General features: G+C 44.0%; 1 protein-coding gene across 2 annotated transcripts in view; it reads left to right on the top strand.

Moving 5' to 3' along the window:
- The window catches only part of IMPG1 (interphotoreceptor matrix proteoglycan 1), a 489,363-nt gene that overhangs the window by 457,130 nt on the left and 5,598 nt on the right, over positions 1–26,635 (top strand). For both annotated transcript variants that reach the window (XM_056565914.1, XM_056565915.1), the window contains one exon: positions 15,288–15,374. In XM_056565914.1, the coding sequence (XP_056421889.1) occupies positions 15,288–15,333 (46 nt within the window). In that variant the 3' untranslated portion in view covers positions 15,334–15,374. The remainder of the gene's footprint in view (positions 1–15,287; positions 15,375–26,635) is intronic.

Raw genomic sequence — 26,635 nt, 5'->3', positions numbered from 1 at the left:
CCTGCTGCTGTTCTATACAAATACAGTTTTAAGCTCATTGAGCTCATTGAACTCCCCTCATAAGTGCATACCACATACGTACATCTAAGCGGTGCACTATTTTGTTCCTGTTAAAGTCCTAAGGGCCTAGTTATTGTGAAAGGCCAGCCAAAAGTACACACCTGCTGCTGTTCTAGAAAAAATATTTTAAGTGTAGTGGAGCGTATTGTACTCCCCTCATATTCGCACTAAATATGTCAGGCAGAAAAGTGCCAGGACATGCACAGAGGAGTGGGAGAGGCCTAAATTCATCAGGCGCAGACAGAGGTCACAGCAGACAAGGGGCAAGTGGCAGCAGTAGTCGCAGCTAGAGGCCTGAGCTCCTGGTATAAGCTAGTGGTCGTGTCTCGACCAGCAACCCATCTGCTGACATTGACTGGTTAACTCGGTCATCCACTTCATCACAAGTGATATCTGCTGTTCTAGACAAATAGCGTACTGGAGCGCATTGAATTCCCCTCATAAGTGCATACAAGATACATACATCTAAGTGGTCTAACATTTTGTTCCTGTTAAAGTCTTAAGGGCCTAGTTACTGTGAAAGGCCAGCCAAAAGTACACACCTGCTGAAGTTCTAAGCGCAGTGGAGCGTCCTAGGGATAAGTGGAAGCAGGAGTCACAGCGAGAGGCCTGAGCTTCTGGTATCAGCTAGCGGTTGTGTCTCGACCAGCAACCCATCTACTTTCATTGACTGGTTAACTCGGTCATCCACTTCATCACAAGTGACATCTGACACCACCAGTCAACAGTCGGTGGGTTCCTCAGAAACAACCATCAGTTGGCAGTCCCTGTCCTCCAATTGCCTCTGTCCTATGCTGTTCCCACCCCTATAGATGTATCCTATGCTGTGGGCTCAGCTCCACTTTTTAGTCAGGATGATCTACTAGAGGACAGTCAGCAGCTACAGCCCAGCCAAATAGTGGAGGAGACATCCCCCGCTTCCTTCACTAGGCGGGCAAGTAGTGATGAGGAGAATGGCGTGGTAGGTAGTGTTGGGAACGTTCAGGTTCCTGAAGCACACACTGTTGAGGAACCCGAGGAGGACATAATTGATGTGCTGGAGTTAGCGGCAGTAGCAGTCAGTAAGTGCGGACTGTGGGGGGGGGGGGGGAATCAGCTACTCTGTGGTGTGGCAGTTTTTCATCAAGTAACCAGAGGATGTTAACATGGCCACATTCAATTTAAAAAAATATCTTTAATCTTTTCAATTGTGAGGCTCTTTGGTCTGGTCAGGCTGCTGCCACCTCCAGGCTGTGTCATTATGTCCCCATATGGTCTCTTCTTGCTGCTACCACCTCCAGGCTTGGTCATTCTGCCACATTTTAATCTCCTCATGCTGGTGCCACCTCTAGGCTGTGTCATTGTGCCACCATGTGGTCTCCTCATGCTACTGGTACATGACATAAAATGTTTTATGTTAATCTATTTAAAATCTTCAATTTGAATTTGAAGAGTCATCTTTAATCTTTTCAATTGTGAGGCCCTATGGTCTCCTTATGCTGCTGGGACATTACATACATTTTTTATGGTAATCTATTTAAAATCTTCAATTTAAATTTGAAAATATAGCTTTAATCTTTTCAACTGTGAGGCCCTATCGTCTCCTCTTGCTGCTGCCCCCTCCAGGCTTGGTCATTTTGCCACTATATGGTCTCCGTATGCTCCTGCCACCTCCAGGCTGTGTCATTGTGCCTCCATGTGGTCTCCTCATGCTGCTGGCACATTACATAAAAAAATTAATAATAAATAACTTGATTAATTTTAATTAATCATTTTAATATAAATGCCCCGCCAGGATACCATGTGTGCAAGGCACGGCAGGGTCACGCTGTTCTTCACATGGTTTGCCTTGGCGAACAGAGTCACACAGGGGAGGAACTGCTAAAAGTAATTAATCAACAAATCAAATCATGGCTTACTCCATTAAAACTGGAAATGGGAACCATGGTGACCGACAACAGGAAGAACATCTTGTCTGTGCTGCTTCAAGGAAGCCTGAGCCATGCCCCCTGCATGGCACACATGTTCAATCTGGTTGTCAAGCAATTCCTGAAGTGTTACCCCCATCTGTAAGACTTCCTAACAATGGGAAGAAAACTTTGCATGCACTTCAGCCACTCGTACACCGCAAAGCACGCCCTCCTTGAGCTGCAGCATCAGAACGGTATCCCCCCAACATAGTCTGATTTGCGACGTTTCCACACATTGCAATTCCACCCTCCATAAGTTGGACCAACTATACGAACAGAGAAAAGTCATCACCTATTTCTTGATGATCCAAGTGGATAGGAGGACTCCCCTGTAGAACTTCAATGTCAACCAGTGGCAGCTCATACGTGACACCTGGCGTTTGCTCAGGCCCTTTGAGGAAACCACATTATTAGTCAGTCACCAGAATTATGGGATGAACGACGTCATTCCACTGCTTCATATCCTACAACACGTGTTGGAAACGATGGCTGGTCAGGGCACTGGAAACGTGACGCCTACATCGAGGCCACATAAGCCCTGTGAGGGCTGAACTGGAGGAGGTGGGGGACAGTGGAGCACAGGCAAGGTTTTGAGAAATGGGTGTTTTTTTATAGTCATCTGACAGGAGAGGTGGAGACGGAGCAGGCTGTGGAGCTACAGGGTGATGAGGAAGATGATGAGACAGAGGACCCAGACACACCATGGCCATGTGGTCTCCTCATGCTGCTGGCACATTAATTAAACATTTTTATGTTAATCTATTTGAAATCTTCAATTTAAATTTTGAAAAATATCTATAATCTTTTCGATTATGAGGCCCTATGGTCTCGTCAGGCTGTTGCCACCTCCAGGCTGGGTAATTCTTCCACTATATAGTCTTCTCTTGCTGCCACCAATTCCAGGCTGTGTCATTCTGCCACATTATGGTCTCCTCATGCTGCTGCCACCTCCAGGCTGTGTCATTGTGTATGGTCTCCTTATGCTGTTGGCACCTTAAATAAAAAATAAAAAAATCTTTGATTAAAATTTTACAAAATATCTTTAATCTTTTCTATTGTGAGGCCCTAAGGTCTTGTCGGGCTGCTGCCATTTGTAGGCTCTGTCATTGTACCGCCATGTGACTCCTTTTTATATTGGGTTTCGTGGTCATACAGTATTGATTCAAAGTAAACTCTTCAAGCACCTGGGACATTAAACTTAATCTTAAACTGAATCTAATCAGAATCTTAAATTAAAAAAAAATATTTAAAAAAAGTAATCTATTCGAGACTAAGGCACTATGGTTGTCAACATCATATATTACCTGTGGAATTACCACAAGAATCCAACGAAACATATTGGAGCGATAACAATTAACCCTATCTAATTAAATGAAACATTCGCACTTTCACAGTCTGTGGGCTGCTGAGAGGCAGGGGCTGGAACAGGTGGACCACCAGCTCGATTTTAAGATGCAAATACAAGCTTTTTCACTGCAGCCACTTCTAGCTTTATGCACCCACTTATCCAAAGCACAGAAGCTGAATGTGTTCCTGTCCAAGGAGCTGGTACTGCAGTCTCTCCCTTTTCAAGTGGACACTCAGAGCATGGGGGTGCGCTGAGAGGCAGGGGCAGGGAAAGGCGGTAGCTGGCCTCGTAGCGGAACACCAGCTCAATTTTAAGATACAAGTACAAGCTTTTTCACTACAGAAATTTATACACTGCAGCAATTATACACTATTGGCAAGCCTGCGGCTGCAGATACCAGACTTGCCCTCCAATGGGTCCTCAATAGAGATGAGTGAATCAAATCAGACAAATCACATTTTTTAAAAATTCACTCCTCTCTAGTTGTCATAACATATTACCACAAGAATCCAATGAAACAAGTTGGTGCGATAACAATGAACCAGAACTGATTAAATGTAGTAAGACAGTTGGGGGGGTGCTGAGAGGAAGGGGCTGGAACAGTTGGTAGCTCGTCTTGCGGCAGACCGCCAGCTGGATGCTCACCATTATGGGTCCTCAAAAAATGTTTTAACATTTTTTAAATAAATTAAATAAAAATTACATAAAAATCTCTTCTTTTTATGTTTTATTTAATTTTTAAAAAGAATAACGTAAAATTACAACTCCTACTTCAAGGAGCAAATAACAGTCATAATATACAAATTAATGGGAAGCATATGAGAAGAAGAAAAAAAGAAAGAAAAAATAAAGATTAAAGAAAAGAAAAACTGGAGAGGAAAATAGGGAGCCCAAATAGAAACCAAGGAAAAACAAAGCTCAGCCCACTTACTCCATCTATCAATTCCTGTCCATCGTGGCCCCCTTGCCTCGCAATGAGTCCCTCCAACATAGATTGCGGTGAGCCGTAACTTTAATAACTGCGATCTCCGGAATGTCTACCGATTTCCAACACCGAGCAATGGAGATTCTTGCCACAGTAAGGACATGGTAGATGACAACCAAATGGTCTATAGGAGTATTTTCTAGGGTCAAAAATAACAAAGCTACTTCAGGGCCCCAACTAAAGGGGATAGAAAGGAGCTGATCAAGTAGGTATTTAATATTCAACCAAAAAGGACGTATGTAATCACATGTTCACCAAATGTGCATCAATGTACCTACTTATTTACCACATCTCCAGCAGCAGTTAGAAGGCAACGAGTATATTTTAGCCAGATATCTCTTTAATCTCTTCAGTTGTGATGCCATATGGTCTCCCGACTCTGCTGCCACATCCAGATGCTCTGGCATAGTGATGCCTGTAATCTGCATTTCATACTGAATAACAGTATTATTTCACTTACACAGCACACTCCCTATTGAGGCTCTCGGTAAGCAAGAAATAGCGTTTTTTAATAGAGATTTGAATAAATTTGGACCGAAACAAAGTAGCTAGCTTAGTTTGTAGCGTAGTTAGCGTAGCTTACATTTTAAAGTGAAAGGGCGTAGGTTAGGTTTTAAAGTAAAGAGATTACAAGCATGTCCAGGCATGCTGGAAGTTGTAGTTTTGCAGGTTTTACAGTGAAGGGACTACAACTCCCAGCATACCCAGACAGCTTAAAGCTGTCCAGGCAGGATATGAGTTGTAGTTTTACACATCTATAGAGTAGTTAGTGTAGTGCAGTGTTAGCGTAGTTTTATACAGGTGTAGTGTAGTTAGCATAGTGTACTGTTAGCGCAGTTTTTCACCAGTGTAGCGTAATTAGAGTAGATTTATACAGGTGTAGCATAGTTACTGTAGCGTAGTGTTAGTGTAATTTTACAGAGGTGTAGCGTAGATAGCGTAGCATAGTGTTAGCATAGTTTTACATAGTTACATAGTTAGTATGGTTGAAAAAAGACATACGTCCATCAAGTCCAACCAGGGGGTTGAAGGGAAGGGTGTAAGGGGATAAGGGAAAGTTGTAGTGCAGTTAGCGTAGTTTTACACAGGTGTAGTGTTAGTTACCGTAGCGTAGTGTTATCGTAGTTTTACACAGGTGTAGCGCAGCTAGCTTATTTTTTCAGGCAGATAAAGCGCAGTTTAGAGAGTGTAGCGTAGGGTGTAGCTTAGCTTAGTCATACATTGAAGAGGCTACAACTCCCATCATGTCCAGGCATGATGGGAGTTGTAGTTTTGCAACAGTAGCAGAGGCCATTGCACTCTGCTACATCAAAGAGTCTAGCAGATGCGAGTACTGCCAGTAGCAGTGGTGAGTGCGCCCTGAGCTGCGCTAGTTAATTCATTAGGGGTATACAGCCATCTATATAGACATGATCAGAAGGCCACTTACCCACCTCCATTCCTGCTCCGTCACTAGACATGGAGCAACACAGGAAGATGACAGAGCTGCGACAAGGGTGGTAAGTTAGGCTCTTCAGGGGGAGAACCCCCAAAAATGTACTAACCCATTTTTTTTGTGTGTTTTTCTTCTCTTCTCGTTTCAGATATGTGATTGCAGAGGACTACGTTGGAGGATTTGGTGGACTCCCACGATGGCCTGCAATTTTTTTTTGTTTTAATAAAATGGTTAACGAGGGCTGTGTGGGGGGGGAGAGTGTTTTTTCCTAATAAAAATGATTTAACTTGTGTGTGTGTGGTTTTTTTTTTCAATTACTTTTCAGGCTTAGTAGTGGAAGCCATCTTATAGTCCATTACTAAGCCAGGGCTTAGCGTTAGCCCCAAGAACAGCTAGCGCTAACCCACAATTATTACCCCAGTACCCACCGCCACAGGGGTACTGGAAAGAGCCAATACCAAAAGGCCCAGATTGCCAAATATGGCGCTCTTGGGCCCAGGCAGTAACAAGTTATTTAGGCTGGGAAGGGCCAGTAACAATGGTCCTCGCTCACCCTGGTAACGTCGGACTGTTGTTTGGTTGGTATCTGGCTGAGAATGAAAAGACAGGGAACCACAAACGTTTTATTTTGTTTATATATGACATGATTTCCTGTCTTTTCATTCTTAGCCAGATACCAACCAAACAGCCTGACATTACCAGGGTGAGCGAGGACCATTGTTACTGGCCCTCCCCAGCCTAAATAATACCAGCCTGTTACCGCCTAGGCCCAGAAGCGCCATATTTGGCGCTCTGGGCCTGTTAGTACCAGCTCTTCCCAGCACCCCTGTGGCGGTGGGTACAGGGGTAATAATTGGCGGTTAGTGCTAGCTGTTTTTGGGGCTAATGCTAAGCCCTGGCTTAGTAATGGACTCTATCTATAAGACGGCTTCCACTACTAAGCCTGAAAAGTAAATAGAAAAAAACTCACACAAGTTAAAACATTTTTATTAAGAAAAACATTCCCCCCCACAGCCCTCGTTAACCATTTTATGAAAAAAAAATTGCAGGTCATCGTCGTAGTCCTCCGCATTTGCATATCTGAAATGAGAAGAGAAGAAAAACACACAAAAAAAATGGGTTATTACATTTTTGGGGGTTCACCCCCCTAACTTACTATCCTTGTCCCAGCTCTGTCATCTTCCTGTGTTGCTCCACGTCTAGTGATGGAGCAGGAACGGAGGTGGGTAAGTGGCCTTCTGATCATGTCTATATAGATGGCTGTATACCCCTAATGAATTAACTAGCGCAGCTCAGGGCACACTCAGCACGTCTGCTACTTTAACGTACAAGGACGTACTCGCGTCTGCTACGTTAACGTAGCAGAGCACAATGGCCTCTGCTACTTTAATGTAGCAGAGCGTAATGGCCTCTGCTACATTAATGTTGCAGAGTGCAATTGCCTCTGCTACTGTTGCAAAACAACAACTCCCATGTTGCCTGGACCACCTTTGGCTGTCTGTGCATGCTGTGAGTTGTAGCCCCTTCACTGTATGACTAAGCCAAGCTACACCCTACGCTACACTCTGTAAATTGCATTTTTATCTGCCTGTAAAACTAAGCTAGCTACACTACACCTTTGTAAAACTGTGTTAACATTACACTACCCTAACTATGTTACACCTGTGTAGAACTACGCTAACATTACGCTAACTACTCTACACTGGTGTAAAACTACGCTAACACTATGTTACGCTAACTATGCTACACTGGTGTAAAACTACACTACGCTAACTACACTACACCTGTGTAAAACTACGCTAACACTACACTACACTAACTACACTACACCTGTGTAAAACTACGCTACACCTGGGTAAAACTGCGCTAACACTACACTACGCTAACTACACTACACCTGTATAAAACTGCGCTAACACAACACTATGCTACACTGGTGTAAAACTACACTAACACTGCTAACTATGATACACTGGTGTAAAACTACGGTAACCCTACACTAAGCTAACTACGCTGCACCTGTGTAAAACTACGCTAACACTACGCTACACTAACTACGCTACACTGTGTAAAACTACGCTATGCTAACTACACTACATGTGTAAAACTACGCAAACACTATGCTACACTAACCACGCTACACCTGTGTAAAACGTTGCTAATGCTACGCTAACTATGCTACACCTGTGTAAAACTACACTAATACTACGATACGCTAACTATGCTACACTGGTGTAAAACCATGGTAACCCTACGCAAAGCTAACTATGTCTCACCTGTGTAAAACTACGCTACCCTGGTGTCAAATTGTGCTAACACTATGCTAACTACACTACACCTGTGTAAAACTATGCTAACAATACACTTCACTAACTACGCTACACCTGTGTAAAACTACGCTAATGCTACGCTAACTATGCTAAACCTGGGTAAAACTACGCTAATGCTACGCTAACTACGTTACACCTGTCTACGCTACGTCAAATCTACACTATGCTAACTGCACTACACCTGTGTAAAACTGCGTTAACACTACACTATGCTAACGACACTACACCTGTGTAAAACTACGCTAACACTACGCTACACTAACTACGCTACACCTGTGTAAAACTACACCAATGCTACGCTAACTATGCTACACCTGTGTAAACCTACGCTACACTAACTACACTACACATATGTAAAACTGCGCTTACACTACAGTGCACTAACTACGCTACACTTGTGTAAAACTTTGTTAATGCTACGCTAACTAAGCTACGCTAACTACACTACACATGTGTAAAACTGTTCAAACACTACGCTTTGCTAACTATGCTACACCTGTGTAAAACTACGCTAATGCTACGCTACACTGACTAAGCTACACCAGTGTAAAACTTCGCTAGTGCTTTGCTACGCTAACTACACTACACATGTGTAAAACTACACTAACACTACACTACACCTGTGTAAAACTATGCTAATTCTAAGCTACACTAACTACGCTACACCTGTGTAAAACTACACTAACACTATGCTACGCTAACTACACTACACATGTGTAAAACTACACTAACACTACTCTACACTAACTACGCTACACCTGTGTAAAACTACACTAACACTACGCTACACTAACTACGCTACACCTGTGTAAAACTACACCAATGCTACACTAACTATGCTACACCTGTGTTAACCTACGCTACACTAACTACACTACACATATGTAAAACTGCGCTTACACTACAGTGCACTAACTACGCTACACCTGTGTAAAACTACGCTTATGCTCCTCTACACTAACTACGCTAAACCTGTGTAAAACTTTGTTAATGCTACGCTAACTACACTACACATGTGTAAAACTGTGCAAACACTACGCTTTGCTAACTATGCTACACCTGTGTAAAACTACGCTAATGCTACGCTACACTGACTAAGCTACACCAGTGTAAAACTTCGCTAGTGCTTTGCTACGCTAACTACACTACACGTGTAAAACTACACTAACACTACACTACACCTGTGTAAAACTATGCTAATTCTAAGCTACACTAACTACGCTACACCTGTGTAAAACTACACTAACACTACGCTAACTATGCTACACCTGTGTAAACCTACGCTACACTAACTACACTACACATATGTAAAACTGCGCTTACACTACAGTGCACTAACTACGCTACACTTGTGTAAAACTTTGTTAATGCTACGCTAACTAAGCTACGCTAACTACACTACACATGTGTAAAACTGTTCAAACACTACGCTTTGCTAACTATGCTACACCTGTGTAAAACTACGCTAATGCTACGCTACACTGACTAAGCTACACCAGTGTAAAACTTCGCTAGTGCTTTGCTACGCTAACTACACTACACATGTGTAAAACTACACTAACACTACACTACACCTGTGTAAAACTATGCTAATTCTAAGCTACACTAACTACGCTACACCTGTGTAAAACTACACTAACACTATGCTACGCTAACTACACTACACATGTGTAAAACTACACTAACACTACTCTACACTAACTACGCTACACCTGTGTAAAACTACACTAACACTACGCTACACTAACTACGCTACACCTGTGTAAAACTACACCAATGCTACACTAACTATGCTACACCTGTGTTAACCTACGCTACACTAACTACACTACACATATGTAAAACTGCGCTTACACTACAGTGCACTAACTACGCTACACCTGTGTAAAACTACGCTTATGCTCCTCTACACTAACTACGCTAAACCTGTGTAAAACTTTGTTAATGCTACGCTAACTACACTACACATGTGTAAAACTGTGCAAACACTACGCTTTGCTAACTATGCTACACCTGTGTAAAACTACGCTAATGCTACGCTACACTGACTAAGCTACACCAGTGTAAAACTTCGCTAGTGCTTTGCTACGCTAACTACACTACACGTGTAAAACTACACTAACACTACACTACACCTGTGTAAAACTATGCTAATTCTAAGCTACACTAACTACGCTACACCTGTGTAAAACTACACTAACACTACGCTACGCTAACTACACTACACATGTGTAAAACTACACTAACACTACGCTACACTAACTACGCTACACCTGTGTAAAACTGCGCTAACAGTATGCTACGCTAACTACAACTGTCTAAAACTATGCTACACTACACTAACTACTCTACACATGTGTAAAACTACAACTCCCATCGTGCCTGGACAGCCTTTAGCTGTCTGGGCATGCTGGAAGTTGTAGTTCCTTCACTTTAAAACCTGCAAAATTACAACTTCCAGCATGTCTGGACATCCTTCGGCTGCATGGGCATGCTGGAAGTTGTACTCTCTGTACTTTAAAACCTAACCTACCTCCTTTCACTTTAAAACCTAAGTACGCTAACTATGCTGCAATCTAAGCTAGCTACGCTGGTCTCCCTCTATCCCTTCCAGCTACAATATGCTACCTACTCTAACTACGCACACGGAGTCCGTAGTAAACTGTGCATGCACTGGCAGTGTTGTACGGACTTCTGCTTGCTACACTAGCACTACGCTCCTAACGCTGCCTACGTTAGCCCTACGCTGTAAGCGGAGTGCTGCGCATGCGTTCTTAGTTATCTACAGATCGTAGAAAACTTTACATCACCGGTCGGCCGCTGGCTTAATGTGCTGCTGATAGAATACTTTTCACACATAGCTCTTCGGAGGCATATCATGATAAATGCACTGCAGGGGGCAGATTATAAATGCGCTGCGGGGGGGTATATCTTTATAAATGTGCTGCGGGGGGAATATTATAAATGTGCTGTGGATGCTAGATATATAGTTATTTATGTCTGACCCCCTGCAGCGCTATATACACTGCTCAAAAAATAAAGGGAACACTTAAATAACACAAGGTAACTCCATGTCAATCACACTGTGAAATCACAATGTCTACTCAACACTGATTGACAATCAATTTCACATGCTGTTGTGCAAAAGGAACAGACAACAGGGGGAAATTATAGGCAATTAGCAAGACACCCACAATAAAGGAGTGGTCCTGCAGGTGGTGACCACAGACCACTTATCAGTTCCCATACTTCCTGGCTGATGTTTTGGTCACTTTTGAATGCTGGCGGTGCTTTCACTCTAGTGGTAGCATGAGATGTAGATTACAACCCATACAAGTGGCTCAGGTAGTGCAGCTCATCCAGGATGGCACATCAATTCGAGCTGTGGCAAGAAGGTTTGCTGTATCTGTCAGTGTAGTATCCAGAGCATGGAGGCGCTACCAGGAGACAGGCCAGTACATCAGGAGATATGGAGGACACTGTAGGAGGACAACAACCCAGCAGCAGGACCGCTACCTCCGTCTTTGTCAGGGCCAGATCATCATTGGCACTCATGGAGCGCCTGCTCCGGGCCCCATGCCCACAGGGGGCCCCCGTCACCATCGGGACATCCCTGTGTCCGAAAAATCTTTTCAGGACAAAAGGATGTCCCTGTTACCTCTCTGTGGCCCTGCGTTAACTTAAAAAATACAGGGGCCCCCAGGAGGTGGCGCATGCAGGGACGTCACTGACATCCCGTGCGTGTGTCCATAGAAGAGCAGAGCGGAGCAGTGAGGAGGACACGTGAATGGTAAGTCACCACTCGCCAGCACGTCATCTTCAGTGTTCCGACCACCGCTCCTCTCCGGTCCCGATACCTACTGCTATGGCCCATAGGCCAAAGCAGTAGATCGTGACCCTGGACCGGAGTGGTGGTGGTTGGAACACTGGGGCATTAAACAGCCATACAGCCTCCAGCCATACACTGTATATGGCTGAAGGTTGTATGTCTGTGGGGGAACTGTACTGCACCTAATGTGGAGGAACTATACTGCACCTAATGTGGAGGAACTATACTGCCAACCTAATGTGGGGGAACTGTACTGCACCTAATGTGAGGGTACTGTACTGCACCTAATGTGGGGAAAACTATACTTCACCTAATGTGGGGGGAACTATACTGTACCTAATGTTGGGAACTATACTGCCAACTTAATGTGGGGGAACTGTACTGCACCTAATGTGGGGAACTATACTGCACCTTATGTGGGGAACTATACTGCACCTAATGTGGGGAACTATACTGCACCTAATGGGGGGGAACTATACTTCACCTAATGTGGGGGAACTACAACCTAATGCGGGGGAACTGTCGGGGGGGGGGGGGGGGCATCATAATGAAGTGCTCTGTCTTCCAGGCAGCCTTAATCTGGCCCTGGCGCAAGTAGGAGCACTGCCAGAGCCCTGCAAAATGACCTCCAGCAGGCCACAAATGTGCATGTGTCCACTCAAACAGTCAGAAACAGACTCCATGAGGGCCCTACATCCACAGGTGGGGGTTGTGCTTACAGCCAAACACTGTGCAGGATGTTTGGCATTTGCCAGAGAACACTAAAATTAGCAAATTCGCCATTGGCGCCCTGTGCTCTTCACAGATTAAGATAGAAAGAAATGGAAGGAAAAAAGACAGAGAACTGCCCCTAGTGTATTACCCTTGGTAAATGGGGCATAAACTAGAGTGGGAAACCCACGAGTCTTATAGGTGGCTGCCCACCTAAGTAAATAGAGAATAGCTCATATCAACCCGTACAGGGGCACTCACTGATTTCCAAGGAGCTGCTGAGTCGGAGGTTGCAGAAAACGAGTAGTCACTTGTCCTGAAGAAATCACAAAGGAAAGGATAAAGAGGATATGTACAATCCAGGCGCTGCCAGCTTGGTCGTCAGATGATGAAATAAGGTCAAAAGATACCTTAGGTTCTTGTAAACATGTTTGTTTATTGGTACAACATAGTTAAAAGACAGAGGACACATTTTGAGGGAAGAGCCCCTCTTCCTCAGATCTGATAACAGATGGAAGCAGGATCACACTGAGCAGATGTGAGTCTGGAGATGCCGTGGAGAACGTTCTACTGCCTGCAACATCCTCCAGCATGACTGGTTTGACAGTGGGTCACTAATGGTGTGGGGTGGCATTTCTTTGGGGGGCTGCACAGCCCTCCTTGTGCTTCCAGAGGTAGCCTGACTGCCATTAGGTACTGAGATGAGATCTTCAGACCCCTTGTGAGACCATATGCTGATGTGGTTGGCCCTGGGTTCCTCCTAATGCAAGACAATGCTAGACCTCATGTGGCTGGAGTGTGTCAGCAGTTCCTGCAAGAGGAAGGCATTGATGCTATGGACTGGCCCGCTCATTCCCCAGACCTGAATCCGACTGAGCACATCTGGAACATCATGTCTCGCTCCATCCACCAAGACCACATTGCACCACCGACTGTCCAGGAGTTGGCGGATGCTTTAGTCCAGGTCTGGGGGACATCCCTCAGGAGACCATCCACCACCTCATCAGGAGCATGCGCAGGTGTTGTAGGGAGGTCATATGGGCACGTGGAGGCCACACATACTACTGAGCCTCATTTTTACTTGTTTAAAGGACATTACATAAAAGTTGGATCAGCCTGTAGTGTGGTTTTCCACTTTAATTTTGAGTGTGACTCCATATCCAGTCCTCCATGGGTTGATAAATTAGATTTCCATTGATAATTTTTGTGTAATTTTGTTGTCAGCACATTCAACTATGTAAAGACGAAAGTATTTCATACGATTAGTTCATTCATTCAGATCTAGGATGTGTTATCTTAGTGTTACCTTTATTTTTTTGATCAGTGTATCTTTCCACCCAAAGCGCTTTTAATATACATATGGCCTGCTTCCGCTACGCACTCACAATCTTCATTTTAAAAACCACGCCAGGAGCCCTGAATGGCTCCTCGGTACCAGCCATACAGGCCTCCCGGCGGGGGATTTAAGAATTAAAGTAAAAACACTCTATACATTGGAGGGGAGCGGAGCATGCCGCCCGCTGCCCTGCTTAATAACTTCTGATCGCAACAGGTCTCAGAAGTAAGCCCCTGTACTACTACCCCCAGCATGGAACAGACATTATTCCATGATGGAGGTAGTAGTACGAGCACTATTGTAGCCTCCCCAGCCACCCGCAGCCAGGAACTACTTATCCCCTCATGGAAACATGTCTGTTCCATGATAAGAGTAGTAGTAGTCCCGGCTGCAGGAGTCCGTAGGTGGCTGACTTTTCATACTAAGAGTGCCACAGAATGTCATCCTTTTGCATCAGTTTGCATCTGTTAGTAGTAATGTAGTTAAGGGGGCAGTGATGGGAGAAAAGTGGGGCAGAAGTAAACGCCCATGTGAACGTAGCCTAAGACCCATATTGTATAGAGGATGCACTAAGTATGCTTTATCATTGACAGCAGTTATCCATTTCAGTTGTCTTAAAGGTAATTCCCGGTTTCACAGTGGGAGGCACTGTTCAACAGCTGCTATTCAGAATCTAAGCCTTTTTATGGTAGCTGTGTTATTTGGTGCCATATTCCTTGCCTTTATTGCTATCAGACTTGCTGGGAAAATGTATGGAGGATCCAACCACAAGACACAGTCGGAGTAAGCCCGCCGGATTTATTTTACTTCACATATTAAAGTATGCCAGGGTTGCATATGCCATACATACTCATCAAGTGTGAACTATTTTGTTATAGAGTTAATGTGAAAAGCTTCAGTCCTGGAAAAATTAACCCTTACCATGATGGCAATCTGAACACTCCCAACAAACCTACTGACCACAGAAGAGCACACACACCTCAACACACGCAGCACAGTGTGCGGAGGTAAAAGCAGCTAGAAGATGAACCGCTTTGCCGTTACTTTCTTCCACTAGGTTGTAATCACATATGAGAGCATAGGTAGCTTAGCCATCATCGCTGCTAATTCCCCTCCATTCTAAGATTCATATAGCACAATGGTAATTTGCCTTTAATGCATCCCACATGCATGTTGCCAGAAAGGCCTCCCTCCAGGAACCCCGCCGCTTTCTATGTTTTACAGACTCTTTGTTATGACTGCTTGCTCTGTTTGAAGCTGCTATTAAGGTTTTCTTTCCTTTTGCATCTTATTCTATCTTGCAGATTGCCAGTCACCATTATACCAGAAAATATCAGGAGCGCACAATGAAGAGAATTTTCTTGCCCTACACTTGCAGAACGTGGTCACAGGTTAGTGCTGGTTATACAATGGATTTTCTGATTTAGTCCACATTTCTGTCCAGCTCCCAAAAGTGAATCAAAGGAGATAATAATAGGATTTTGTCAAATAATATCAACAGAAACAAAAGCTAATTCATCATTTCCAGACATTCCCCATGCAGATCGTCAGCCTGGTCCTAAGCTTTGGGATCTGAATATTTCTAGGGTTTCCTTGGGAAATAAAACCAGCTGCACTTGTTCATTTACTTTGCAGGTGTGCACGGTTAATAAGGAAACGTTTTATGTAAGCAAGCAAAATAGGAGTCCTTTGAAATACTCAACTACATTACACATAAAACACATGTACTCTATTTATAGTCCACGTGGTTCTCTGCTCAAGAAAGTTAGGAAAAAGGTTGGTAATCAGTAAATGATATATAAATCCAAATTCCCCTAGAAAGGGTTAACAGCCGGTTCTTATACCAATAACAGATGATAGGCATAAAGCCCAGGGTCCCGAGACCCTATATTCAGAACTCCACCCTAAAGCTTAGGTTTTATTAAGCCTATTAATAGTAAGCCAATGGTAGTAACACTCTGAAAAGCAAAGACACTATGCGATATAGATGACATTTACTGTATTTTTTGCCGTATAAGACGCACTTTTTCTTCCCCAAAACTGGGAGGGAAAAGTTGGTGCGTCTTATACGGCAAATGCACATTAAAACCCTGTCCTATTGCGGCGGTCCCTGTGGCCATCAACGGCCGGGACCCGGGGCTAATACAGGACATCACTGATCGCGGTGATGCCCTGTATTAACCCTTCAGACGCGGCATTCAAAGCTGACACTAACCCAGCTGCTCAGTTAGGCTGTTCGGGACCACCGCGGTGAAATTGCGGCGTCCCGAACAGCTTACAGGACACCGGGAGGGACCTTACCTGCCTCCTCGGTGTCTGCTCTGTGCCGGGATCCCCTGCATGACCGGCGCTCTCCTTCGTCATCATCACGTCGTTGCGCATGCCGTCCCGTCATCCAATAGGAGCGGCGCACGTAGTGACGTGATGGCGGCGATGGAGAGCGAGGATACCGGGCAGCAGATACGTTCCGGAGCAACGGGGACACGACAACAGTGACATCCAGGGCAGCGGTGACGGGTCCGGAGCGGCGGCGACACGTGAGTAATACCTCCTATACCAGTGGTCTTCAACCTGCGGACCTCCAGATGTTGCAAAACTACAACTCCTGGCATGCCCGGACAGCCGTTGGCTGTCCGGGCATGCTGGGAGTTGTAGTTTTGAAACATCTGGATGTCCGCAGGTTGAAGATCACTGTCCTATACTTTACATTGTATTTGGTTCAGAATCTTTTTTTTCTAGATTTTCATCCTTTAAAATTGGGTGAGTCTTATATGGCGAAAAATACGGTACTTATTATTACTGGGTATGTACCCCAGACGGCTGTCCGGGCATGCTGGGAGTTGTAGTTTTGAAACATCTGGATGTCCGCAGGTTGAAGATCACTGTCCTATACTTTACATTGTATTTGGTTCAGAATCTTTTTTTTCTAGATTTTCATCCTTTAAAATTGGGTGAGTCTTATATGGCGAAAAATACGGTACTTATTATTACTGGGTATGTACCCCAGACATATAATGGATATATCAGGTTATCCAGTAGACTGTAGTGCAATGTAGCCATTTCCCTCCTGAGGACGTAGCTCTTGCAGAGGGGGCATAGTGGTTGTTTTTTAATCAAGCAGCCCTGTGAGTGTCAATATCCAGTTGGAATACTGGATAACCTGATATATCCAATATACATCTAGAATACATACGACAGCTGTAGTTCAGGGGTGGCGTTTCTGCACAATATGCACAGAGCTGTTTGCTGCGTATATGTTCCAGACGGAATAAAAGTATCTGCAAGATCATTCTAGGATAGTGCTCCGTTCTTTGTCCTACTTTAAATTCCACATTAATAAATTAATGAAAAGGCGGTATATCAACCCCAAATAGGACCTCCATAGGGACCAGCCATTCCTTTGAAGTGTTTCCTTTATTCCACCAATGGTTGTAGAAAAGTGGTAGACATAACTTGAACCTTCTTGCTTGAGTTGAGACTACCCCAGTAAATCCGAGCCTCATTTCTGGCTTCATTTCTAGTTTTATGGTCTAATCACATGTACAGTATTCTGTGCAGATTTGATGCGCAGGATTTTCTGCTAGATTTCAATATATACTGAATGACTGAACACAGCTTGAATTCCTGCACATCAAATGTGCGCAGAATACTGTACGTGTGAATAGACCCTTAAAGGGAATCTGTCACCAGATTTATATAGCCCTTAGCGCAGCCACAACCCTGTGACAGCGACTTTGGCTAAAACGCTGTATTGCTTTTCTGTGTAAGTGCCGCATATGTGATTAAATCACTGTTTACCAGTGCAGACTAATGAGTGAGCATATACTCAGTAGCTTGCAATATCGATGGGCTGCCTCTTAGGCCCACCCAATGTCTGTGATCAATACGTCAAAATACTGGGTGGGCAGACCGGAGCGACAACTCAAGAATACTGCCTGCAGTGATAAACAGTGATTTAATCTAATATGTTGCTCCTATACAGGAAAATAATGCAGCATTTTACTTAGGATCTTTTACTTACTTGGGGTCTCGGTCACCAGTTTTATGCCTCCTTCAGAGTCTTTAAAAAAAAAAAAAAATGTCCAGGAACAGGACTCCAAGTTACCGATGTAGTCCAATCCAGCAACTCTCCACACGGCTGGGCTAGACTAAAAGTTTCTTCTCAATAGGAAGAGACCTGTCAATCAAGCCCGTCAGGATATAAACCTAGCTGAAACTGTCCCAGTCACCTGGAACCCTGTTCTCTGATGGTCCTAAAACGAATATTTCTCTAAAATGCCACAGTATTTTGGAATAAATCATAGTTCATTGTCATAAGAAAGTCTGTGTTATATATACGGCTCCTGATTTAGGCAGCATGAAACTTTTCCCTTTAAGCCAACTATCCAATCTTCCCTTTAAACCAACTATATGATCTTCCACAAAGATATATGAACATTTACAATGCTTAGAGTAGATGGACATGAGATTACTCTCATACTGTAATCTGGAGTTGTTCTACCCAATCCTGTGGGAGTAATACAACAGACTAGAGGAGATTTCTCTAAACTAAATGTACCAAACATGCATAATGTGTTTAAAAAGGACCTGTCGCCAACCTAATTTTTTTTAGATCATATTATAATTTAATTGGTTAGGCATACCCTGATCAGACACCTTTTAAGAGTTTCTTGATATATCTCAGAACAGAAGAGCATAAGGCCTTATAGTTTCTCTGACAATTTAGGGAATCAGTCAGACAGGTGTGAATTTACTTTTAATAATGGGATTAAAGAGCGGGATTATACAGTGAGGGGATTGTTTAAGCATACACGACCCTCAATGTACAACAATAACACCACCTGACTATATAACCTCACCCCTCACTGGATATTAACTCCCATTATTAAAATTAAGATTATGTCCATTTTACTGATTCCCTGAATTGTCAGACAAACTATAAAGCCTCATATCTCAGGAAGGGAAGGGCATATGAAGAAACTATTAAAAGGTGTCTGATCCAGGCATCCTAAGCTATTTAAAGGAGATGTCCGGCGCAGACTTTTACTATTCCGTCCTGCCCGGACTGCAAAAAAAGACAAAACAAACTTTCACTTACCTCCATATGTTCTGCCAGAGCTCTGTAACAGCTGATCGGTTGGCTGGGCTGTCTGCTTTCTACTTCCTTTAGCCCGGTACATCACACCGCGCTTCAGCCTATCACCGGCTGAGGCGGGACATCGCTGCGGCCGGTGATAGGCTGAAGCGCCGTGTGACGTACCGGGCTAAAGGAAGTAGGAAGCAGACAGCCCAGCCGACCGATCAGCTGTTACAGAGCTCCGTAAGAACATATGGAGGTAAGTGAAAGTTTGTTTTTTCTTTTTTTTTGCTGCCCGGGCAGGAGGGAATAGAAAAAGTCTGTGCCACACATCTCCTTTAAAGGAGAACTCCGGAATATAAAAATTGTCGCCCATAGTGCCGGCAGTAAAAAAAATAAAGATGTACATACCTTCCTCCGCTCCCCCGGGGCCTCCAGTAACCGGCTCTGGTCTCCGCCGCGATCTACTTCCTGGTTGCCGGTGGTCGGATGAATCATACTGCGCTCAGCCAATCACCAGCCGCAGCGAAGTCCGACTCGGCCGGCGATAGGCTGAGCGGCAGTGTGAGAACACTTCAGGGCACAAAATTCTTCACTACACCGGCACCTGCGGCCGGGGCCGAAAACGTCACACTGCCGCTCAGCCTATCGCCGGCCGAGTTGGGACTTCACTGCGGCCAGTGATTGGCTGAGCGCAGTAAGACTTTCCGACCACCGGCAACCAAGAAGTGGATAACGGCGGAGGCCGGAGCCGGTTACCGAAGGCCCCGGGGGAGCGGAGGAAGGTATGTACATCTTTATTTTTTTTACTGCCGGCAGTATGGGCGACAATTTTTATATTCTCCTTTAGTTCTCCTTTAATGACAGTAAATATCTAAATTATTATTATTTTTTTTTGGGCCACAGTCATCTTTACTATTTCAAATACCCAGGGCACAACATTCTTTATAATAGGAGTTTCCTAAACCTTAGCTTTTAATAGCATATGTTAAAAAATTAAAATCACTGAATATAGTTTAAAAAGAAGGGTTTCTGCACTGGTTCATATACAAGATCAATATGTGGATACTCTCTATACAGGTGTTTGTATAGAGGAGGCTGCAGTCCTCTTCACACATAACACAGATTCTTTAAAAAGCATGAAACATGCCCCGCTCTACATGTTTTAGCAGAGCCCTGCTGTCATCAGGAGGGTTAATGGGCATGGAATCTCTGGCTTATCCCTTGGGGGTAATTGTGTTATGACGTCCTGTTTAAGACACTTTTTTGTGCCTGACATGGCTTAAGAGAAAATAGATTACGCCTTAGCAAAAAGTGTGTGTGGCTTGAAATGCATCCACATGCACCAAAATATTGTCTCAAAATAGCTAATCAATAGGTGTATACTAGGATGCACCAAATTAATCATACATCATTTGCCACCATGATAAATATTAAGCATCTTCAAATTGCCTAGTCTAAGTCTACAATGAGTATTAGGATTAGCTAATCTCCCCCACTGACTCCTGACCTAACAAATGAGTAGTTAATAACCAATAAGTAGTTAAATGAGAACCTCATCATAAAGTATGAACTGCTGTGCCATGTATTTGATGCTGAAATTGCTCCCTAATGAAATCTCCGCTTCCTCTCGAAACATTGAGCAAGCTAAATGTGGCCACATAAAATCCAAAGTGTCAGTTTAGCGACAACCGTCCTCCTACATCTCAATTTCAAGCTGCTGCTTAGTGTATTGAGAAAATATACAATACAAAATATAATACAATTAATATAATTGAGAATAACGCAGATCCAAACATATTTAGTTGAACATTAAGGATGATGTCAAAAGAAAATACAAGACCTCCACATAGCTGCCCCCAAATACTGTAGCATTTGGTTGATAATGTGCCATTATTGTGTTATTGCTATTAGATGGATGTAGACTATTCGTTCCCCGCACTGAAGAATGTGTTCCCTAATATAGATTATATCAGTCTATTTTCTGCTTCCATTATGGGAATGGAAATAGGCTGGTTGTCACATGCTCTAGATAAATATTACGGTATGTTGTGTTACAATTTCCTACAAGGGAAGTCTGGGCAATTCCATTCCACATTATGTTGCTATTACATGGTTTATTGTTAAGTTCTATGCATTTTGCTGTTACGGTTCAGTTAATATTTGTATTTTAAATCTCGATAAGAATTTACTGTAATTTAGGAAAAATGTAATAAAATGTATGAGCACCATACTATACAAAATATTGTATTATATGGGGCATAGATGGGAATGGCTCCTTCTGCTGCCGGTTAACACTAATATAGTGCTTTCAGAAAGTCTTCAGACCCATCCATTTTTTTCACATTTTGTTATGATACGGCCTTGGGATAAAATTTTAATAAAAGTAAAAAAAAAAAATTTTTCCCTCATCATACTGCACACCATAATAACAAAATGAAAATGTTAAAAACCTTTACTAATTTATTAGAAGTGGAAAAACTAAAATATTACATTGACATGAGTATTCAGGCCCTTTACTCAGTACTTAGCTGAGGCACCCTTGGCAGCGGTTGCACCGTCCAGACTTCTTGGGTAGGAAGCTACAAGGTTTGCCAGGGATGTGGAATTTCTATCGCCCGACGCCCCGGACTAGCAGTTTTAAGCGCCGGGCAGGTGAAGTCGGGAGCCCGCTCCATACAGACTGCAGATCCGAAGCAGAGTAGGGGAGATGAGAAGCTGTGTATGTCTCTCTCTCCCCTGCTCTGCAGACGTGCGGGGGGAGATGAGGGGGCGTGGCTTACTTCTCCCCGTGCAGACCTGCGTCCTCTGACTTCACTCCCCCCAGCTGTAGCTTCGGAGAGCTGAGGGGAGGAGGCCCGTCTGCACGGGGAGACTGTATGCAGCGCTCTGCAGTATGTATGGAGCGGGCTCGGGATTCCTGCCCGCTCCATACTCTGCAGCCCCCGGCTGTTCTCAGTAGCCGGGGGCCGCCGCTAATAGCCAGCATGCGGCGATCGCCGCGGCTGGCTATTAACCCTTTAGATCGCCGCTGTCAAAGCTGACAGCGGCGTCTAAAGTCTGGGTTCTCAACCTGGGGTACGCGAAAACGCTGACAAATACCGGCCATGCATTGGCCAGTATTTGTCAGCGCATCGCCGCGGCAGCTCACTGTACAGTAGCGCGGCCAGAGATGCGGCCGGGGCTACTGTGAGTGAGCTGCGTGGTTGCCAGGGAGACGTGTGGCCTCCCCTGACGTTGCGCGGAGTTGCCACACAGCGCAGGGGGACGTCACACGTCAGTGCGGCCCTGTGGAACATCCCGTGAAGCAGCAGGCAACGGGACCACAGGACGCCAGGTAAACAGCTGTATGGCACAGAGGGGGGGGGGGGACTGTATGGGACGGAGCACAAGGCAATAAGATGGAGGGGGAGAGGGATAATGGCGGAGGGGGGGGGAGTAATAAAGCACAAGGTATTGAAATTTTATGTCTTGTGCTTTATTACTCCCCTCTCCCCTTCCATCTTAATCCCCTTGCACCATTCCCCCCTTCCTCTGATCCCCCTTTTGCCATATCCGATAATAATGGCACAAGGGGATTAATATGGAGGGGGGAAAATGACAAAAGGGGATCAGAGGGAGGGGGGAATAATGACACAAGGGGATTAATATGGAGGAGGGGGGGGGTTGATTACCCCCCCCCCCTCCATCTTAATCCCCTTGTGCTATTATTATCTGATATGGCAAAAGGGGATCAGAGGGAGGGGGGAATTATCAAAGCCCCCCCCCCCCTCCATATTAATCCCCCTGTATCATTATTCCCCCTCCTCCATCTTTATCCCCTTGTTCCATATTGGATAATAATGGCACAAGGGGATAAAGATGGAGGGGGAATAATGGTAAAAGGGAATCAGAGGGAGGTGGGAATTGTGGGACAGGGGGACTAAGACGGAGGGGGAAAAATAGCACAAGGGGATTAAGATGGAGATGGGATGCATTAGTATAAAGGTAAGAACACGCCTTTTGTCTGCGGGTCACTATGGAGGTAGCCGGAGGACTTACCTCTGCTACCTCCTGTCCCTCTGTCATTGATAGATCCTGGCTGGACCAGGCTCTATCAATGGATCACAGAGCAGACAGATTAATAGAGTTCAATAGATCTCTATTCATCTGTCTGAGGAATCTAATGATTCCTCATATAAGTCTAATAAAGTGTAAAAGAAAAAAAATAAGTTTTAATAAAAGTTTGAAAGACACCCAGTGGTCTTCAAACGGTGCCCCTCCAGATGTTACAAAACTACAATTCCCAGCATGCCCGGACAGCCGTTGGCTGTCCGGGCATGCTGGGAGTTGTAGTTTTGCAACATCTGGAGGGCCACAGTTTGAAGACCGCTGCATTAACCCCTTCCATGTTAAAAGTTCAAATCACCCCCTTTTCCTATATAAAAACATGCTAACATAATAAAAATAAACATTTGGTATCGCTTCGTGTGTAATTGTGCGACCTATTAAAATATAACATTATGTATCCCGTACGGTAAATGTAAAAAAATACCAAACCACAGATTTTCAATTTTTATAATATCCCAGAAAAAAAAAATTAAAAAGCGATTAAAAAGTCAGATCAATGCCAAAATGGTACCGATACAAAAAACTGATTATGGCACAAAAAATGAGCCCTCATACAGCCTGGTATGCGGAAAAAAAAATAAAGCTACAGGGGTTAAAAAATGGCAATAAAAATTTTTTAGAAAAAGTCCAGAATTAGTAAAACATGACGTAAACGATACAAATCTGGTATCGCTGTAATCAGGCGCCTAAAGTATAAAACTAACATGTTACCTCAACCACAAGGTAAATGGCGCAGAAAAGAAAAACACCAAATCTGCAAAATTATCTTTTACTATTTCAATTTCACTTCCCTAAATACATATATATATTTTTTGGTTCGGAGAATATGTTATTGAAAAATTAAAAGGTGTCATTATATTAGGTAGTTATGGCTATTATAGGGCGAGGAGGAAAAAACAAGCGCGTAAAAGCGAAAATTGGCCGGACAAGTGGATCGTCATGAGGGACAAGTAGATTTTGCTCCATTTTAGTCCCGTGGACAAGTAGTTTTTTATAAAATTTCCACACCCCTGTTTGCACACATGGATTTGGGGATTTTCTGCTATTCTTCTCTGCAGATCCTTACAAACTCTGTTAAGTTGGATGGGGACCATTGATGGACAGTCATTTTCAGGTCTCTCCAGAAATATTCAACTGGGACCAAGCCAGAGTACCCCTTTAACAGCGTTGCCCGTAAGCCACTTCAGTGTTATTTGACTGTGTGCTTAGGGTCACGGTCTGACCTGGATTCCAGGGCTGCCATCAAAAATTTTAAGGCTCCTTACACAGCTCAAGACCTGACCCCCCCCCCCCCCATAGCCCATCCCAGAGTACACCTCCCGGGCCCTCCCTCTATTTTCCCCATTATCTATGAAAAACCTATAAAACACAGGACAAGAAAAACAAGAGCCCTTCAGTTCAGTGAGGAAGGAAGGAAAGAGGAAATGTCCTACTTATTACCACCATACTGTTACTGACTATATCCTGTATAACTGAGACCAATATTACTAATATTATTAATACCAGTACAAAAAAAGGACTGTGATTAAGTCTTTCCCAACCAAGACGTGTCTGGCAAACATCAAACATCTAAGGCCCAACACTTAATTTTTAGCACACTCCATACCTGTTCCCTTCCCTCAGTGCCCCAAAATGCCCCCCCCCCCCCCCCCGGCACCCTACATAGTATGAAGGAAAGGGTAGGGGGATTGGGTGGTGGTGGGTAGGTAATTTTCCCACCCATATTAGTTAATTCCCTCAGTAGGTAGATAGGGAATCCCCCTATAGAAGCCCCCAGTAGGTCATTAGGGGTACTCCGGTGGAAAACATTTTTTTTTTTAAATCAACTGATGCCAGAAAGTTAAACAGATTTGTAAATTACTTCTATTTAAAAATCTTAATCCTTCCAGTACTTATCAGCTGCTGTATAATACAGAGGAATTTCTTTTCTGTCTGTCCACAGTGCTCTCTGCTTACACCTCTGTCCATGTTTATTTTTTTTATTTTATTTATTTATATAGCACCTACAGATTCCGCAGCGCTTACAATTATGGGGTACAAACAAAGACAAGTATCAGACATAAAATTACACAATAACTATTCAAACAAGAGGTGTGGGGATATGTTGAGGATATGTTGAGGCCAATTAGAGACTGTTGTAGGCCTGTCTGAAGAGATGTGTTTTTAGGTCACGTTTGAAACTATGGATGTTGTTGTTGAGTCTGAGGGATAGCATTCCAGAGAACCGGTGCAGCACGAGTGAAGTCTTGGAGATGGGAGTGAGAAGTTCGGATTATATAAGATGTTAGTGTGAGGTCATTAGCAGATCGTAGAGAACGTGTAGGATGGTAGACAGAGATGAGAGAGGAGATGTAGGGAGGTGCAGCATTGTGGAGAGCTTTGTGTATGAGACTGAGGATTTTGTACTGTATTCTGGACTGAATTGGTAACCAGTGTAGTGACTGGCACAGGGAGGAGGCATTGGTGTAGAGGCTGGAGAGGAAGATGAGTCTGGCTGCGGCATTAAGGATGGACTGGAGAGGAGAGAGTTTGGAGAAAGTAAGGCCTATTAGTAAAGAGTTACAGTAGTCAAGGCGAACTGTTAGGAACTGTCCAGAGTAGGAGAGGTTTGCTATGGGGAATAGTTCCTGCTCTGGACAGAGGTGTCAGCTGAGAGCACTATGGACAGACAGAAAAGAAATTAAAAAAGAAAAGAACTTCCTCTGTATTATACAGCAGCTGTTATGACTGGAAGGATAAACATTTTTAAAACAGAAGTCATTTACAAATCGGGTTAACTTTCTGGCACCAATTAATAAAAAAAAAATATATATGTTTTCCACCAGAGTACCCCTTTAATGCCCCCATTAGGTATGTAGAAAGTAATTCCCCCTGTAGGTGGTAGATAATTCCCCCAGTAGGTAGGTCATAGGTAATGTCCCAGTATGTAGGTAGTGGGTAATGCCAAAAGTAGGTAGGTAGTGCCTCCAGGTAGGTAATGTCCTCCCAATTGGTAGTAAATAATGCCCCCAGGTAGGTAGTGCACCAATGTAGGTAATGCCCCCAGTAGGTAGTGCCCCCAGAAATCACCAGCCGCAGTGAAGTCCTGACTCGGCCAGCGATAGGCTGAGCGGCAGTGTGGCGTTTTCAGCCTCGGCAGCAGGTGCCGGTGTAGTGAAGGATTTTGTGTCCTGAAGCATTCTCACACTGCTGCTCAGCCTATCGCCGGCCGAGTCGGGACTTCACTGCGGCTGGTGATTGGCTGAGAGCCGGTTACTGGAGACCCTGGGGGAGCGGAGGAAGGTATGTACATCTTTATTTTTTTTACTGCCTGCAGTATGGGAGACAATTTTTATATTCTGGAGTTCTCCTTTAAGAATTGTGGAGACCACTGTGTACTTGGAAACTTTTAGCACAAAAGAAATGCATTGTCAGCTGTGCCTTCATGGAGTATATTTTTATTTTATTTTAGCACGGGATTGTAAC

This window comes from Hyla sarda, chromosome 3, assembly GCF_029499605.1.
Source record: "Hyla sarda isolate aHylSar1 chromosome 3, aHylSar1.hap1, whole genome shotgun sequence".
NCBI classification, from domain to species: Eukaryota; Metazoa; Chordata; class Amphibia; order Anura; family Hylidae; genus Hyla; species Hyla sarda.
Note: the sequence above shows the minus strand (reverse complement) of the source record. Positions and strands in the feature narration are given on the sequence as shown.